The 19,056-nt window shown below is 45.3% G+C and overlaps 1 protein-coding gene across 6 annotated transcripts in view; it reads right to left on the reverse strand.

Annotated features, from left to right (window-relative positions):
- Positions 1 to 1,090: 1,090 nt before the first annotated feature.
- The window catches only part of LINGO1 (leucine rich repeat and Ig domain containing 1), a 728,722-nt gene continuing 710,756 nt past the window's right edge, over positions 1,091 to 19,056 (reverse strand). For all 6 annotated transcript variants that reach the window (XM_079991599.1, XM_079991600.1, XM_079991598.1 and 3 more), the window contains one exon: positions 1,091 to 3,362. In XM_079991599.1, the coding sequence (XP_079847725.1) occupies positions 1,506 to 3,350 (1,845 nt within the window). In that variant the 5' untranslated portion in view covers positions 3,351 to 3,362 and the 3' untranslated portion in view covers positions 1,091 to 1,505. The remainder of the gene's footprint in view (positions 3,363 to 19,056) is intronic.

Consider the following 19,056-nt stretch of genomic DNA (forward strand, 5'->3'; position numbering starts at 1 on the left):
TCTAGCCATGACTGTCTACTCTGACTGGCAGCAGTTCCCTAGGGGGCAGGAAGAGAGAGGTTGCTCCTTTTACTGCTACCTGATCCTACCTGAGACCTGCGGGTACAGGGCAGTATGCAAATTTAATTAATTAATTACCGGTAATTTATAATATTAACAACTAGAAATGCTGGAGGACTGAACCTGGGAACTTCTGCATGCCAGGGGTGCCAACTTGAATAAAATATGGGGGGGGGAGGTAAGCCCCGCCCCACATAATTGATCACAGGACGTGACACACACACACCATTTGAATGGCAATGTACATCAATCTTGGGGGAGCCCAGCCACCGCAAATATTTTATGGGGGGGGACGGGACGGGACAAATGGACCTTGCTCCCCAGGCCTTGGCTAAGCCAAAGAGTTTATTCTGAGCCACTAGAGCAGTTCTATTCTGGGAGGGTTTCTTCAAGAATGGAGAAGGAACCATTCTGCACAAGACGCAGAGTAAAGCAGCAGAGCTCTAGGCAAGCTGCCAATAGGGTGTGTCATAGATCTGAATGCTCTCAACACCTCAGAGAAAGTTTTCTGTATACAAGAGACAAGCACATCAGGGACTAATGCTCAATGGGTCTCTTTTCCTTGTGTGCTCATCTAGCATGGGGAGAGGAATCTGTGACCCTCCATGTGTTCTTGAACTCAGACTCCCATCATCCCTCACCATTGGACATGCTGACTGGGACTGATGGCAGCTAGACTCCAAGAATAGCTGGAGGGCCACAGATTCTCAAACCCTGAGCAGGGATTAAAAAACAACAACCCAACAAACTTGGGCGAGCATTTAAAAATGGGATGTCCCCACCTGCAGTCAGAGGTAGCAATGCCTGAAATGTTACCACTTTGATTGACCACCTCACCAAGCATAGTGCATAGACAGAAAGGTATAAGAGCAGCACCAGAAGCGGTGCCCTTTGCTATTCAAGGTGCAGGAGCTTGCAACCCAAGGTCAATCAGAGCCAATCCTAGAGAAGCATTAAAAATAAAAATAAAGCAAGCAAGAGGCAGAAACGAAAGTGGACAGATCAAGAAGTCAAGATTTTGCATTCCAACTATCTATAGGAAATAGTTTTTTTATTATTATTTCAAGTTTTCATAAAAATCCATAATTATTGAAATCAAAGTTACAGAGGAAGTTCGTAACTTTCTTTTTTAAATCAATTGTTGTTTTGAATTCTTGTTGAATTTCCTGTCATTGTTAGGATCGACACTGGAGTCTGTCAGAATAGGTCCTACAAACATGGGAAGTTCTGGAGATGTCAGCAGAACACCCCCCCCCCAAGAGGTCAAGGGGGAAGTGATGCAGGATTGTGGGCCACAGAAGGAGGGTGGGGAGCTGGGTGGAGAGAAGAGAGGTTTGCATGTTTCTTGAACTGGATCTCTTTATTATTAAATCTTTTTTATTAAAAAAAACCCCACACACGCGCCTCTCATTACTGAGTTCCAGCCATTGCTCTCTCTCCCTTCCTCAGATCATTTTCATGTTGAACTTGCGTGGCGCATCTGCGGCAGAGCTGATGCCAGCATCGGATTTGCGCGGGACATATTCTATTTCGATGTTGTGCTTGGTGTTGCCTTTGCCCCGGCTCCAAAGGAAGAGGAGCACCAGGCAGAAGAGGACGACCCCCAGAAAGGAGATGAAGCCCATCGTGGTGGCAATGATGAGGGTCTTGATGTCAAAGGGGAAAGGCACCGTGGCTCGCGTGCTGTTGGCGTCGCTCTCGTTGGGCTGGTTGGAGATGAAAGCAAAGGTCTTGTTGGGCTGGTGGGGCCAGTCGGGGGAGTAGCTGCGGACGTGCAGGTGGGCCAGCATGGTGTCGTTGCCGCCAGCATTGCTGGCGATGCATAGGTAGGTGCCGTTGTCTTGGATCTGGGCATAGCGCACCTCAAGAGTGCCATCAGGGAAGACGGTGAGCCGCCCATTGGTTTTGGTAGAGATGAGGTGCTTCCTTGGCGAGAGCCACATGATGGTCGGAGGTGGGTCTCCATCCGCACGGCAGATGAACTGGACCGTGTGGCCCTCATCCACAAAGATCTGCTGGGGCTTGCGGTCCCTTATCCGGGACCGGCGGCAGATGAAGTAGTTGGGCAGGAGTGCCTCAGAGAAGTCCTTGAACTCTTTGCCTTGGACAAATTCAGGGGTTGCGCAGGTGGGTTGACGCTTGTTGAAATTGAGCCTCCAACGGCGGCGGAAAATCCAGAGAAGCCGGCAGTCACAAGCCAGAGGGTTGTTGTCTATGATGAGAGTCTCCAGATTCCCCACAGAGTGGAAGGCTGACTCTTCCAAGGTGCTCAGGAGGTTCCCTGAAACATTCAAAATGCGCAAGTAGTTCAGGCCCCGGAAAGCGTACGGTTCCACCATGGTGAGCTGGCCACCAACCAGCTGTATCTCCTGAAGCCTGAGTAGATCGTGAAGCATGGAGCCTTCGATGGTGATGATGGGGTTGTAGGACAGGTTCAGGAACCTGAGATAAACCAAGTGCCTCAAGGAGACGTAAGGGATGGAAGTCAGGTTGCAGTGGGTGATGGACAAGGATGTCAAGTTAAGCCCGTAGAGGCAGTTGGATGTCATGGTATCTAAGTAGGGCCAGTGTGAAATCTCCAGAACCTTGAGTCTGTAGAGCCTCTTAAATGAGTAATCCCTGATGGCGTTGATGTTCAGGTGGCGCAACCGCAGCACAATCAAACCGTGCAAGTGAGAGAGAGCTTCTGTGGGGATGGACGTCAGGTTGCATTTTTCCAAAGTCAGCTGCTCTAAGCTGTTGAGGCCGCTGAAGGCCCGGTGGGAGATGTAGACCAGGTCATTGTCCCCAACCTCCAAAGACTTCAGATTGTACAAGTCCTGGAACATATAATCCAGGAGGATCACAATTTTGTTCTCGCTAATGTCCAACTTGGTGAGATTGCTAAGTCCAGTGAACACCCCGAGTGGGATGAGTTTGAGCCTGTTGCTCCTGAGACCCAGAGTCCTGAGGTTGAAAAGGTTATTGAAAGCCCCCGGCTCAATGGCACTGATAATGTTCTCGTTTAACTCCAGCTCCTCCAAGTGAGGAAAATTGGCAAATTCATCCTGGTTGAGAGTCTTGATGCGGTTCTTTCCCAGGTCCAAGAGCTTTGTCTCTGTGGGGATGCCCTCAGGGACAGCCAGGAACCGCTTCCGGTGGCACAGCACCGAGCGCTCCTGGGCAGAACAGTCACAGCGGGGTGGGCAACCTGTGGCAGAGCCTGAGAGGATGGATCCCAACATCAAGATGAGAATGGGCTGCCAGCAGGCCAGGATTGGGCTATACATGCTCAACTCGCCCACCACCATCCTATCTTTCACCTGCAGGCAAGAGAAACAAGAGGAGGTGTTAGAAACAGAATGGACATGAACTCACCATACTGTTGATACTGTTGATATCTACGAAAAACCTGAGAGAGTTGATGGGGAGGCAATGTTTTAAAAACTCACAACGCCCTGCAGACTGCTAGCAGAGGAGCTAGCTATGCACTGAACTTGATGGCACATTCAAACAGGCTACACAAAGACACCTCTGCATGCTGCAGGCCTGGACAATGTGCTCGCCCCCTGCAATTGATTCTTAGGCATGTTCTTGGAAGTATTTGGGGGCAGTATCTCTAACAGGCCATTTGTGGTATGGAAAAATATCTTAGCACATTTTGGGGGAAGTGGGGTTTGGGGCCTGAGATCAGTAAGCCTTAGGTGGGCTTGACTTCCCCCTACTCCAAACTACATCAGAAGCAGGTGGAAACTTGACCAATGTCCTCCTGAGGTTCCGTGGCAAGGATCAAACCATCCAATCCCAAACCTCATTTGTGAAGCACCAGCATCTTTTAGGCTGTGGAACTAAGGAGGGAGGCAGGGAATCTGCCAGTGCAATTAAGGTTTAGCTGCATGACCATGAGGGGAAGAAGAGTGCTTGAAAGCTGCTGTTAATATCCTTTGCCAGATCAAGGTGATCCTGTGAAACTCATTGGAATGCAAAACCAATGGCAGCAAGGAGGTCGTTTGCTCTCCGCCACCCCTGTCTCCTTCCCAAAACTCCCCCAAAGCTGCAGCCCACAAACCTGGCAAGTAGGATTGGGTAATATATGGATATATCTTCCAAAACTGGTTTGAAGTTCACATTGTGATAATTGTTTCATAATATAACTCACCAGCTAAACACTGCAAACCTCACAATATCACCTACTAAACATTGTAATCTACCACAATGTCTGAAATAACGATGGGACTATACAGAGGCAAACAGGACAATGTCCAGGCAACTGTTACTACTTAGGGGTCTAAAATGGATACATGACAATATTATCAATCATCACACACTCAGTTTCATCAGCAGGCAAGCCAAAATGCACCCAAATGAGACTTTCGGTTTAGGGCTTCACTGCCAAATGGTGGTATTCAGGACAATCCAAAGTACAGTGAGGAGTCATAGTGAATACAAATAATCTGCCACAAGCAGCAGAAGCCTGGTGGCGGCAGAGTCAACAACCGGGGGAGGGGGGAGCAGTGGCAGCTTGCGAGGCCTTGTTGTGGTGGCAGCAGTAGTGGCAGCCTGCAAGGTCTTGTGGCAGTGGCAAAGGCGGTGACAGCCTGGAAGATCTTTTCATAGCGGTGACCATTGTGGCAGCCTGCGAGACCATGCGGTGGCAGCAGGAGATGCTGGCAGAAGCAGAGGCGGCCTGCGAGGCCTCGGTGAGGGAGGCTACCACAGCTTCTGTCACCGCCTCCCACTACCACCAGGAGGACTTGTAGGCCACTGCCACTACTATTGCCACCATCTGCTGTCGCCACCAGAAGGCCTCTCAGGATGCCGCTACTGCCGTCACCTCCTGTCACTGCCGTGAGTCACCACAGGCCTCTGCAGCAGTTGCCACGGCATCGTCCTGTTTGCCTCTGCATAGTTCCTCCCTTATCGCAATGTTGAAAACCAGTTATCGCCCTGCCCTACCGGCAAGTGCTGAGGGACTGCTTTGCAGTCTACTCATATATTAGGATAACAGGCTCCACTAATGAAATCCCCACTACAGAACTGAGATGCGTATGAATGACGGCAGCTCCTAGCTTAGCAGGCAAGAGGAGTTGTGGGCCGTCATCCAAATGGATGACACACACAACCTTTTCCCCCTTCCCCCTGAAGCCATTCTTCAACTGCCTTGGAGAAGTTAAGAGCCAATGGACACCTTTAACACAAAAAGGTGGTAGACCAAGCATCCACCAGATGTTCCTCCCATCCTCCATGACCACTGGCCATGCTAGTTGGGGTTGTTGGGAGTTGGAGACCAATAGCATCTGGACTCCAGCTCCAGTCACTCTGGGCAGCTTCCAACACATACGAAAACATAATAAAACACCAAACATTAATAATAACAATCTGATCTGCAATAACAGGCTTCCTCAACCTTGGCCCTCCAGATGTTTTAAGACTACAATTCCCATCATCCCTGACCACTGGTCCTGCTAGCTAGGGATCATGGGAGTTGTAGGCCAAAAACATCTGGAGGGCCGAGGTTGAGGAAGCCTGTGCTAAGACTTCCAGATGGTGCCATGCTGCACTCCATGAGCTGTGGTCATTGCTCTGAATGCTCCACAATGTTATTAAAATCAAAATGCCAACCCTGTCCACCCCCCATTCAATCTGGATTTGCCATTTCTGAGGAAAATCCAGTAAGTAACAAAACACAACACAACACAACACAACACAACACAACACAATGCCCAATTATCCAATTGTGTTAGCAACAGTTCATTGGCAAATTAAGTGCCTGTCCAGAAGCACACAGGGATCATTTGCTGAAGTGGATTCCATCAGCCCCAGGCAATAGCCAGGGATGGTGGCAGTTTGAGTCCAACTACCCCTGGAGGCCTTGGCATCCTCATGCCCTCCATACTGAAAAGTAAGGTGGGAGGGTGGCAGTGCTGGAGCTCGAAAGGTCTAGGGGTGGAGCTGCCATAAGGAGGGACATTCAGCCCTTCCCCTCCATGGACTTTGTTCCTCCTTCAGAGGAGGGGAAGAGTGAAATCATTCTCCCCAATCACAGTCACGAGGGGCGGGGTTTGCACTCCTGGAAATCCTATCAGCTCTGAGGGCAGCTGTTTCTTACCTGTTCTTTGGTTTGCTGCATTGGCTAAATAAAGCAAGTTCCACCTATATCTTGGAATATATTGATCAATTGTCCCATATTCTGGATTGTGCAGTTTCAGACTGAATGGCTGGTGGGGCTCTTCTGAACATCCCTTTTATTTGTTAACAGCCCTGAAATTACCAGAGGCGCAGAATGCTGCTCATAAACTCTCCAGGAAGCAAGTTAGAATTGTGTGCTGCATCAGGAATTTATCGGCAGAAGTGAAGCAGCAGGACTGCAAATTAAGAGACAGGCCCCTGAGGTCAGTAAGGCTGTGGATATTGCATCTGGGGAGGAGAGCATTTATGGGGCCCACTCCTTTGCAGCCAAGATGGCTTGTCTGGGCTTTCTCATTCTGCTCCCGTTTGATAGGAGTTCTGTATTCAAATGGTATTTTACAGATTCAAGCTCAATCTCACGGGAAATGAGCAGCTTTATCAGCTTAAAATAGGATGTAGATCTTTTCCTTCCGAGAAAGAGAGAGAAGACATTCTCAATTCTAAGAAGTAAGCAGTTTGACAAATGTAATGACTTGAGGGATTTTTGCTAGAAGTGTTCTGCATTATGTTTCCAAAGCTAATGTTCAAGGATACCTTAATTTTAAATTATGAAATGTTGTTGTACTGTGGATGACTCTTCTGGCTTTCTTGCTGTTACTAGGCTAGAGTACAAACACACGAAGAACCTGCTGGGTCAGGGCAGTGGTCCATTTAGTCTAGCACCCTCTTCTCATAGGGGCTGAACAGATTTCTGTGGGAAACCTGCAACCAGAAGAGCAGGACTCGAGCACAAGAGCTCTCTCCCCTCCTGTGGTTTCCAGCAAGCGATATTCAGAGCAGAGCCACCCTGGCTACTAGCCATCCATGCATTTGTTTAATAGTAATGCACATGCTAAACTCAGCTTCCTGGAGTCACCAATTTCGCACATGCTACTCATGCGCTGCTCCCAGAAAGAGGCAAGTCCATTTGAAAGGCAAATGAGCCAGGAGAGAGCTGAGTCACCAAGAATCCCTGCCAAGGGACGGCACTGCATCTGATACATAAAGTTATTTGGGAGAAGTTATGGCTCTGCCAAAGCGGCCTTTCCTTCCCCGCCATAAACAAGCCCACTGCCTTGCCAGAGGGATGCTGAAACCTCCTGTCACATTGCTTCTGGTGCCTCCATCTTCTTTTCTTTTTTAAATGTTGCCCCAGCTGTTACAAAGGATTGCATCCGTTAATATCACACATTATGACGCTTCCACTCATCACCTCCACTGGCTGTGTTTATCTCTGTTGTTATGCAGATGCTCAGCGTTTGCTTTGGCTAATGCTATTTAGAGCTGCTTCTGAATATATGTCACACATTACTTTCGGTGGTTAGGAGATACATCTTTGCATTACTCCTGTGCATTACTCTCCTCCCCTACCCCAGTACTATTTATGGCTCTTGGATACACCCTAAACATTGTTTTCATAGCTTCTGCTTATAAGTGTCATTTTGCAGAAATGTATGGTCTGCACTTAACTTCCCTTCCCTTCCTTGAAAATTATTCAAACATTTTTGTAAGTTGCAAGGTTGGGAAGTGATGGGTGAACCACAAATCTGTCCGTTTTCCAACCCCCTGCCAAACTCAAGGTCTTGTGAACCAGGGCTGTCCTGGCCAATGCAGACTAAGGAGTTAATTATGGTTTTACTCTGCTGAATTCCTTCTTCACAGGATCAGTCCCAAACTGGATCTTGCTTCTCCATAACTCCCTTGGCAGTGCTCTTTGTGGTCAAGAGATGAGGAAGTTGCTCTTCCAAGGGACATGCAGAAACCACACACAGTTTGTGTTGCATGCCAGTCTTACAGCAATAAATTTGGTCAATGCTTAAACTTTTACCAAATCCAGAGGTGAATGTCAGAAAATTCTGATGAGTAAATTTGAGAGCCAGCTGGGTGCTTTCCGTAGATGTCCAAATGCCAGGCCAGAATCAGAGAGTGGCAGGGCTAAGCAGGGCTAAGAAAAAGCTTTCTGACTCAACAATGCAATTGTTCTAATTTTGCATGGAGCATCCTAGAAGGCCAGTTAAGGCTATCAATGTCTGGATAAGGCTAAGTCACCCAAACCCTCTCTCAAATGAGAGATAAGGGTAAGGCTGTGACCATGGCTAGTAACCCAGTGGCCATGTCCTCCCTCCTCTGAATACCAGCTGGTGGGATGCCCAAGTGGCTGAGTTGCTGTTGCTCTTGGGCTTTGCTTGTGGGCTTCCCATCCATACCTGGTGGGTCCCTGTGAGAGGAGGCTGGATTCGGTGGTCCAGCAGGGCTCTTCTTATGTTCAGTGGCAGGCGTGTGGGAATTATATCTTTGTGTTAGTGATGTTGCTGCAATTCATAGAGCTCTCTGGCTTGCTATATTAATTTGCCCAGGCTTAAACGCTGGGCTCTGCTAAGAGTCAAGCCCCATTTCCCCAGAAGGACTCTAGCTCAGAATATTCCACCAGATTCTGAGCATGAGCACTCAGCGCTCAGCAGATCTAGTGGTCAAAGATCTAGATCACTCTTGAGATCAGGGTGGGGGCAGACTTTGATGGTGGTTTTTAAAAATAGAATGCCAGCATCTCCCCAACCCAAGCCGGGTGCAAAAGAAATAAAGAACAAAAAATAGCTCAGTGTTAGAGCATCTGCTTTGTGTGCAAAAGGTCCCAGGTTCCATCCCCTGCATCTTCAGGCACGGCTGGAAGAGTTCCTTGCCTGAAACCTTAGAGAGCTACTGTCGGTCAGTGTACATTGAAGGAGCTAGATGCACCAAAGGTCTGATTCAGTATAAAGCAGCTTCCTATGTTCCTAGGGTGCCTCTGAGCCTAGGAATTTGTTTTCAGTACCAAAACTGAGCTGAGCTTGCAGTCATTGCACACAAAAAGTCTGTGCTTGGGTATATATATATATATCAGTTTATTACAGTCATAGACCAGCAGTCAGAGAATAGAATATTAAGTGGATAAAAAACAAAACTGATAATTAAAACAGATAAAAAAACTAAAAACAAGTTAAAAACATTCAGTAAAACAGACAATTAAAACAATGTACAACAATGAATTTAGACACACTGTGCAACAATAAACTATCCCAGGGAGTTGACTCAGAGTCACCCATGGAACCGGGTTTGGGGATTTTCATACCGGACTCTTTTGAGTTGGGCGATGGTCTGCTTCTACAGATTTGCACACAGAATCTGGCAACCATCCAGGTCTTCTTCTGGTCTTTGCCTAACAGCAAAAGGTCAAATTTTTGCTTTTGCGGGAGGTCGGTGAGCCTCACCAGTAGGGGATCAATGAACTTACTGCGTGCCTCTTCGTAAAAGTGACATTTAAAGAACAAGTTTTCTGGGCTTCCTATCTCTCCCAATGGACAGGAGCAAAGTCTCTGGGCATAGGCGACTTTTCTAAAGGCTCCATCCAGGACCGGCGAGGGAAGAGCCACGCTTCTGGCAAGTGTAAAGGCCCTTCTTGCGTTTCTAGATACGAGAAAGGAGAGATATGCTGCTGGTGCGGCTATGTATCTCTCAATTTCTCCAATTTTATAGTCGGGGCACCTTCTGTGCTTGGGTAGTTTTCTCCATTTCAGTATCCTAATAATGTTGCTGCTGCTGCTGCTGCTGAGGCTAAACCACTGGAAGTCTGAAACCTTTGCTGATCTATTGCTGGTTCCTCAGCAGATCTAGCAGGATATCCCAATCCACCTTCTGTGGAAGACACATGCAATGAAGATCTTCCATGTTAGCCTTTACTCTTAAGGAGCTATGTGAACTGCAAAACCAGCTGTTTCACAGGCACAGAAACAGAAATTATTAATACAAACCACATGCTTTTGATTAAAATTTAACAGATGTTCTGTGACCAGGCCATGCTGCTGCAGACTACGTTACCAAGCCAAGGATGAATGTTTTCCAAGACAGCGGGTAAAATCTCAAGCCATTTCCAAACTCCCAAGTGAGCAGCATTTGCTCCTGAATCATTCACACATCCCACTTCTTTCTGGCTCATTGAGATCACTGAGGAACTCCAAAATCATGGAACTGCCCAAATATTAACCTCCTACAGGTTAAAATGTGTTTACTGCGCTAGGGATGTAAACATCAAATCATACTTCCTACCACAAAACGAAGTCACTTTTCCCATTGGTCCTCTAAAGAATTGCCATTAAATGTCAACATTCACCACATTTCCAACACTATGACACAATACAACTCTTCCAGCATTGAAGGGGGTTGGACTAGATGACACTTGGGGTCCCTCCCAACTCCACAATTCTAACTAGCTTTCACCATGTGGTTCTTTTCTTCTCTTATGGATTATTGAAAAGTTTTTAAGACATTTACAACAGAAGTATCTCCTCCTTTAAGGAATAAAAATATTGCTTTTTCATAAAAGGTCAGAAGACCTCAAACAGTTGCAACTCCTGAGCAACAGCTTAGGAACCACAGGCTTGCTTGGAGGCTTCTCTTTACTGGCTTGGGGTTAGAACACCTGAAAACATGGCAGCTTGCTGTTAGGCTGTGCTTTATCTAGACACCTCCGCATGCTTTGGCAGGGGAGAACTTGCGCACACCTAGGGGGTGGTCGAGATGTGGTTTTATCACTTCACTTCACTTCAGCATGCTTCAGCAGGGTAGGACTCTGGTATGCCTAAGAGGATGGCAGGAAGTGGCTCTATCACTTGAGTAAATGTGTGAAAGCATAGGAACACACTTCCTTATTTGGGTAAATGTAATTAAGAGTGATGGTCCCTGGATTTAGCGGAATGGGAGATGTCAACAGGGGAGGAGAGTTTAATATTTTAATTAGGTGGTCGTGATAGGCTGTAACCCCTGCACACCCCCAGCCAATGGGGGACAGGGGAGGGACCTTTTTGCTCAAAGGATGGTGATATAAACTTGTGTTTTTCTGAAATTGGGTGTGCCTGCTTTTGGGACACCCGATTCTTGCAAGAAACATTCATGTAATCAATAAAACTTTTTGTTGCTTCACCAATTTTGCTCAGATTTTATTTTGAGGGTCTCAGGATCCCAGGCGTTTTTATATCTCACTCCCTTTCCCCCACTTGGTGATACAAGAAATACACCTCCTGGAAGTAGACTGACCACAATGCCCCATGGCATTAACCTTCATCTGATGGTAGATGATTGGCCACTGGGTATGCTGACTGGGGATGATGGGAGTTGGAGTCCCACAATTCCTGGAAGGCCACAGGTTCTCGGTCCCTGCATGAAAGTTATATACTGATCAAACTAGGATTATAACTCATTCATATACTGGTTGGCTGACACTTGTATTTCCCACTCCAACCAAGGTTTAAATTGGGAGCCATCTGTGAGAAGCTTTTTCCTCCTATGCTACAGGTCTCATGCCTTTCTAAGGAGGCCTCTCCATTTAAGAGCCACTCCCATAGTTAAACCAAGCCAACACGCTTCTGAATTGGGGGGAACCAACTGATCGCCCATCACTGGCAGAGGAAGAGGTGTGCGGGGGGAGCGCACTGCCCCTGGCAGTGCAACCCTGGCAGGGTGCCATCACGGCTGCCCCCCTGCCCGTGCTGGGCACCATGCACCTACGGGCAGCACGCCCCGCCCCCAGGACGTGCGCCAGCCCCGCCCCGCCTGCTCTCCGCCCCCCAGTGCCGGAGCATGAAGCTCCGCCACTGTCGCCCATGAGATGTAGCTGGGAGAGCCAGAAAACCCTCCAAAGGCATCACCGGCTTTCCTGCAAGCAGCTGAATCAACATCTCACTTGCTTTAATCCTCTGGAGCAACATATGGGGTGCAGCAACCAGCAACCTCTCACCTACTTCTCATCCCAAAGGAGCAAGAGGAAAATCTGTTTCAGTTTAACACCTTCTGTTCTTGTGATATTCACTGGGGACATTTATTTTCCAGATAAGAGGGTATTACTTTGCACAAACCTAATTAAACTTCTTTTGCTTTCGAAAAGGGAAAAGAACAAACAGACACCTTCTTGGAATTAGCCAAGACAAAGAAAAAGATCATCCCAGACAATTAATAAATGTGCCTGTAATTGTGACTACAATCTCTACAGCAGGTAGGACTCTAGCATCTTTAAGGCCTTGTTTTGCCATGGCTAAGGGACGCAGGTGGCGCTGTGGGTTAAAGCCTCAGCGCCTAGGGCTTGCCGATCGAAAGGTCGGCGGTTCGAATCCCTGCGGCGGGGTGCGCTCCCACTGCTCGGTCCCAGCGCCTGCCAACCTAGCAGTTCGAAAGCACCTCCGGGTGCAAGTAGATAAATAGGGACCGCTTACCAGCGGGAAGGTAAACGGCGTTTCCGTGTGCGGCTCTGGCTCTGGCTCTGGCCAGAGCAGCGATGTCACGCTGGCCACGTGACCCGGAAGTGTCTCCGGACAGCGCTGGCCCCTGGCCTCTTAAGTGAGATGGGTGCACAACCCCAGAGTCTGTCAAGACTGGCCCGTACGGGCAGGGGTACCTTTACCTTTACCTTTGCCATGGCTGGGAATGGGGAAGAAAGTCAATTCAGATTGCATTTAAAGGTAAAGTTACCTAATTCACACTTTCTGAAACAATCTTGGAATGGAAACTTGGCCATTGTTCAAAATTTGCACTTCTCCAAATTTTCATTGCAGTTTTCCAGCCAAGTTGTGTGTTCCAAATGGCTTGTATACAAGGGTGAAGTGTGCATATACAAGCACATATTAGTGCAAGTATCATGCACAAATGCATTACGTCAGGGGAAATTGCTTTGCAAATTTATTTCATAAAATTTATACATCGCTTGAGTTTTTAAAAACTCTCAAAGCAGTTTACACAAAGAATAAAACAATAAAATTATCAATAAAAACAACTGTTTAAAACAACTGTTTTGAACATTCAAAAAAATTAAAGAAAATCAGCAATAAACTGACAGCAGATCATCGCACACATCCACATTCTACATGTCTGGGTGGGCTTGTTTAAGAAAAAATGTTTTTAGCAGGCTTCAGAAAGAGTACAGCGAAGGAGCCTGCCTGAACTCAATAGGCAGGGAGTTCCAAAGTGTGTCAAGGGAAATTGCATGCAAAAATATATACAGTGGTACCTCTGGTTACGTACTTAATTCGTTCCGGAGGTCTGTTCTTAACCTGAAACTGTTCTTAACCTGAAGCACCACTTTAGCTAATGGGGCCTCCCGCTGCCATGCGATTTCTGTTCTCATCCTGAAGCAAAGTTCTTTTTTTAAAAAAAATAAAGTAATTTTTATTGAATGATTTTATGTTACAAAAAAACATTACAACCATACTACCACTAAAGATGATTGAGAAATAAAAATTACATACATCAATATTTAGTTTGTTATTTTTTATCTACCGTCTTATTTCCTCCCAACATTCCATACAAAAACACACATATGTACAGACACACACACACACACACGTGATAATAGTGAAAGTAAATATTTTCCCCCTTTTATCTTAAAAAATCTTTTCTTCAACTTTGACTTCCTGTCAAGTCCCTTTGCATATATTTCATCTTACAATCGAATGTACACAAAACAACAAACCTTTCTATATAAATTTTCCAATACATTCTGAAAACATAATAAATCCTTAATTGTTGTCCACCTCCTTTTAGTTCCTTTATCACTCGAATGCTAGCACGGAGTCAAAACTATTATAGTCTTTTTGAAGATATCTTCCATAACCATTCCATTTTTCCGCAAATTTTTGCTTTGAGTTTCCTCTGAGTTTGCTAGTCAGTTGAGCCGTCTCCACCAATTCCTGTAACTTGATTTGCCAATCTGTTATTTTTGGAGCCTCATGATCTTTCCATCCCTTGGCCACAAGTATTCGAGCCGCTGCGGTTGCATACAAGAATACCTCTCTTAGATTTTTTTGGATCTCTTTATCTAAAATACTTAATAGAAATGCCTCCGGTTTTTTTAATAAAAGTTATCCCCATCATCTTTTTTAATTCATCATATATCCCCCCCCAATCTTAATCTTTTCACACGTCCACCACATGTCACCGTCATTTCCTCCACATCTCCAACAAGCATTCACCAAATTTTTATACATTCTTGATAACCTGGAAGGGGTAAGTTAGGTGAAGCAAAGTTCTTAACCTGAGGTACTATTTCTGGGTTAGCGGAGTCTGTAACCTGAAGTGTATGTAACCCAAGGTACCACCGTATGGAGAAATCCACAAGAAAAGGAAGGATTTCCATGAGAACTAAAAAAATTAAAATTGGCAAACTGATGCTGAAATGGAAAGGCCTGAATGTAAAACTGTAAAAACAAGAAGGCAAACTTGACATATCTGCCCCTCCCTGGCCACAGCAGATGTAAAATGCTAACATGCTTGGTGGCACTGCAGCTCAGGCCCCACACTTGCAAAACCTCTGCTATTGTTCTCTCTGTTATTCTCCTTTGGAATCCCAGTCACTGTACTTGTGATCTTGCTGAGAAAGCATCGAGGAAGAAGGAGAGAGGAGCAGAAGCATCGCTGGCAAAAGAAAACACAGTCTAAGGGGTCTAATTAGGCTGAGACTGGAGAGGCTACACCTCATTATATCCATGAACATCCTGCCTTATTTGGACAAGTTTGGGAGCTGACAATTCCATGTACATCCTTGTGGTAAAGAGCTGAGCATCAAATGGATATTAGACAAAAGAAGCAGAGAAGCCACTAGACTCCAGCCTCCGCCTCTTGATATTACAAGGCTTGTGTTTTCAGATGATTCATCTGAGGAATGCCAGATTCTCACAAAAATAACACAGCCTTATGAGGAACGGTTGAGAGAGCTGGGCCTGTTTAGCCTGGAAAAGAGGAGGCTGGGTAAAGATATGATAGCCAGCTTCAAATATCTAAAGGCTGTCACATGGAAGAGGGAAAAAACTTTTTTCTCCTGCTCTGGAGGGTAAAGGACTCAAACCAACGGCTTCAAGTTACAAGACCAAGAGAGGATCCAACTGTCAAGAAAGCGGTTTCTGTATGTACTAGGGAAGTGTGGGGCAGAAGGGGCAATGTCAACCTGGGAAGGTAGCTCATTTAGGAGAAGGTAAACGCTGATCCTAAACCTCCACTGCCTTGCAGGACATCATTGGGGAAAGAAAAGATGAAGAAGTAAACCCTAGACAAATCCAGACTGGAGTCCCTAAGGTGGTTGGATGGCACCTTGTACACCTCCTTCCGGCAGCACCTGCAGCCAAGCTGGTGCTAAACTTATTGATCTGCTCTCTTTTGGACCCCCTCAGTGAGTCTGAGAGGGGTCTCTCTTCATCTGGGCAGCCCAGGATCTCAATCCACACTGTCCACACTTGCGCTTCAGGGAGGTCACTTTGGACTTATCCCCATTGTCTCTCAAGACAGAAGGATGTCAACAGCTTTGAGAACTTAGTTGTAGAGAATCCCCTGTGTCTTAGCCCACACGGTTTGATTTAAAACTGCCTGGGCAAAGGAAAATATATCACCTGATGTCATTGTGATGCCAGGTGACTGAGAGGTGGGCAGCCCCACCCAGTTGCCCAAATGGCCTGTTGGGATTGGGTGCCAGAATCAATTCCCCCTCCCTTGGGCTAGACAGAACAATGGTCTCATTCAATGTCCAGTAGTTTCCTATGTGTGCAAAGGACAAACTCTCCCAATAATTACTCCAAGTTTCTCTTTAGACAAAATTTCTGCAGCTACTCTGTTTGTGAGTAGTGTGGTTAGATGATCCTGACTCACATCAGGGGATTAAATTAAGTGGCCTTTTGATCCTTTCTGACCCTGATTTTATAAATCTAATGACTTTTGTTTCTCCCTCCCCCGGACAATAGCAAACCATCTTTGTTCCATCTTTCCCTTCAATGTGTGAAAGCCATTACCTTCCTCTTCTCCCTTCTTAATCTTCATTTCCCAAAGCTCAACATACACATTTCTTCCTGCTTCTCCTGACTTGTCACCATCCCTTCCAGATGCTTTATTGTCTGTGTTGCTCTTCCCTGATAAGTTCAGCGTCATTAATAAATTTGAATATATTTATCCTCATAAAGTATTTGGAAGGGAGGGAAGTGCCATTATCCCTATTTTCTTTTATTACAGTATGCTTCATTTATCTGGAGATGCTCAGAAGCAACATCTAAAAACAACAACAACACACAACACCATTTGGATAATGAGATGTTTGGATAAACAGGAGCACTATTTACAAAGGACTGCATTTGCAAGAGCTAAACAAACAGTGGTGGATATTTCATAAGGAGCACTGAATGTGGGCCGTGTTCAATGTTCCCACATGACCAAAACACACACACACACACACACAACAACAACAACCACAACAACAACCCTGCCCTTAGAAAGCTAGCCTAGGCTAGAACTCTTCTCTCTGACTTGGGTTGTCATGCTTGTCAAGGATGACATCTGGACTGTCCCAAACAGGCTATGTGACCAAATCAGGAAAAGGCCCTGCCCACAGAAAGCTAGCAGGTCAGAAACAAGGCTAGGTTCAAATTCTTCTCCCTGAACTTGGCTGGCACAATGGTCAACTGACCTATCAATAATTATGATATCACTTTTAAACAAAAAGGCTTCTAAAGCAGCAAACAGCAAGTTAAGCAGGGTACATTCAAACAGCATAAAGGAAGGGCCACATTCTCTCATGGGCAACTTTGGTGAGCAGGACAGAGGACAAGGGAGCAACAGCTCGGACTCTTTCCTTTGCACTGGAAGCTTCATTCAAGATGTTTCTGTGCAAACTTCTCTCCATCCAGGCAAACAAGTGGCATTTTCACCATTCGTAAAATTGGAGAATCGTAGAGTTGGAAGGGACCCCTGAGAGTCATCTAGCCCAACCCCCTGCAAGGCAGGAATCTCAGGTGGCCAGGCAACCTCTGCTTAAAAGCCCTCCTGAGCAAGAGAAAACAAGCTTGCTCCATCTGCGTGAAAGCCCTTTAAGGTTACCAGATTTTTTCCAATGAATCTGGGGACACTTTAAATAAATAAACAAATTGTTTGTGTGCGCGCGCACATAGAGTTATTTTAAAAAATTAAGAAGTAATATCTTCTCTTCTGGGATGCAGGTGGCACTGTGGGTTAAACCACTGTGCCACTTGGGCTTGCCGATCGGAAGGTTGGTGGTTCAAATCCCCATGACGGGGTGAGCTGAGGGAGCTGTTGTTTGGTCCCAGCTCCTGCCAACCTAGCAGTTCGAAAGCATGCAGTGCAAGTAGATAAATAGGTACCACTGCAATGGAGGTACCTCAACAAGAGCAGCCACAACTTTAAAGAACATAAGGCTTCTCTGCTCCATTTACACCTATTGTGACACAGAAGGTACCCCCCAAGCCCCATCCCAGCAATCTCTCCCTTTTTATCAAAGGGAAGGGGAGGGAGGCAAGCAAGCAAGCAGAGGTAGCCTCTTTTTATTTTTTTAAAGGTTCATTTTAATTTTTTGAAGGTTCATTTTTCAATAAGAAGGGAACAGGAAAGCTGTTTAGGGGGAACCAACATAAACATCCCCAAAATAAACATAAAACATTCCTCCCCTTTTATTTTTTTGCTAGTGGGGGTGGGTGCAAGAGAAGAAAAATGAAGCAGCAGCACATAATGATGTATAGGGTTGGGGAACCAAATGTGTGAAAAGACAGCCGAAATATTGGGAAATATTGGAACAGGAAGGAGACAGATTAAAGCTGCAGAGTTTTGAAAAACTAAAAAACAAAGTACGGGATTGGCTTCATTATTACCAAATAATGGAGGCTTACAATTTGGATAAGAAAATTGGTTTTCAGGTGGAGAAATCAAAATTGGAAACAGAACTGTTAGATCCTAAAATTAAGAACTTGTCAAGAATGTATAACTTGCTGTTGAAATGGAATACTCAGGATGAAACGGTGAAATCTGCTATGATAAAATGGGCACAAGATGTTGGACATAACATTATGATGGCTGACTGGGAACAGTTACGGACCACAGGTATGAAGTTTACGGCATGTAATGCCTTAAGAGAGAATATAATGAAAATGATATACAGGTGGTACATAACACCAGTCAAGCTTGCAAAAATTTACCATTTGCCCGAAAATAAATGTTGGAAATGTAATGAGACTGAAGGTACATTCTTTCACCTTTGGTGGACATGCCCAAGGATTAAGACATTCTGGGAGATGATTTATAATGAAATGAAAAAGGTATTTAAATATACCTTTCTGAAGAAACCAGAGGCCTTTCTCCTGGGCATGGTCGGCCAATTGGTGTCAAAGAAGGACAGAACTTTCTTTATGTATGCAACAACAGCAAGCAAGAATACTCATCGCAAAGTATTGGAAGACACAAGATTTACCCACTCGGGAAGAATGGCAGATGAAAGTGATGGACTATATGGAACTGGCGGAAATGACTGGCAGAATCCGAGACCAAGGTGAAGAGTTGGTGGAAGAAGATTGGAAAAAATTTAAAGTTTATCTACAGAAACATTGCAAAATTAAAGAATGTTAGAAGGTTGTTGGAATGAAGTAATGTGGTTTTAGCAGAAATGATATAAAGGATTAGGTTAAAATTGATTTTTTTTAATTAGTGAAAGATGAGAATTACAGTATATTAAGATAAATTATTAGGATAAAAACAAAGCTGGAATGGATTTGCTGAAACATCTAATTGAACTAGAATACAAAAAAGGGAGGTGTGAGGAGGTCAAGGAAATAAGCGAAGGAAAGAAAGTTATCTAAAGGTTTGAGCTGTGTTTTTTTTTGTCAATTGTTTGTATTTTTTCTGTCTTTTTTATTTTTCTTTTTTCTTTTTTTCTTTTTTTCCTTTGTAACCTTTAAAATTTGCATAAATATTATTTTTAAAAAAACAAATGTGTGAAAAGACAAAGGGAGAATTGGGAAGAGTTTATGGGTAAGGAGGAAAAAATGGGGTGACAGACAATAA

This window comes from Podarcis cretensis (genome assembly GCF_951804945.1).
Source record: "Podarcis cretensis genome assembly, chromosome: 9".
Taxonomy (NCBI): Eukaryota; Metazoa; Chordata; class Lepidosauria; order Squamata; family Lacertidae; genus Podarcis; species Podarcis cretensis.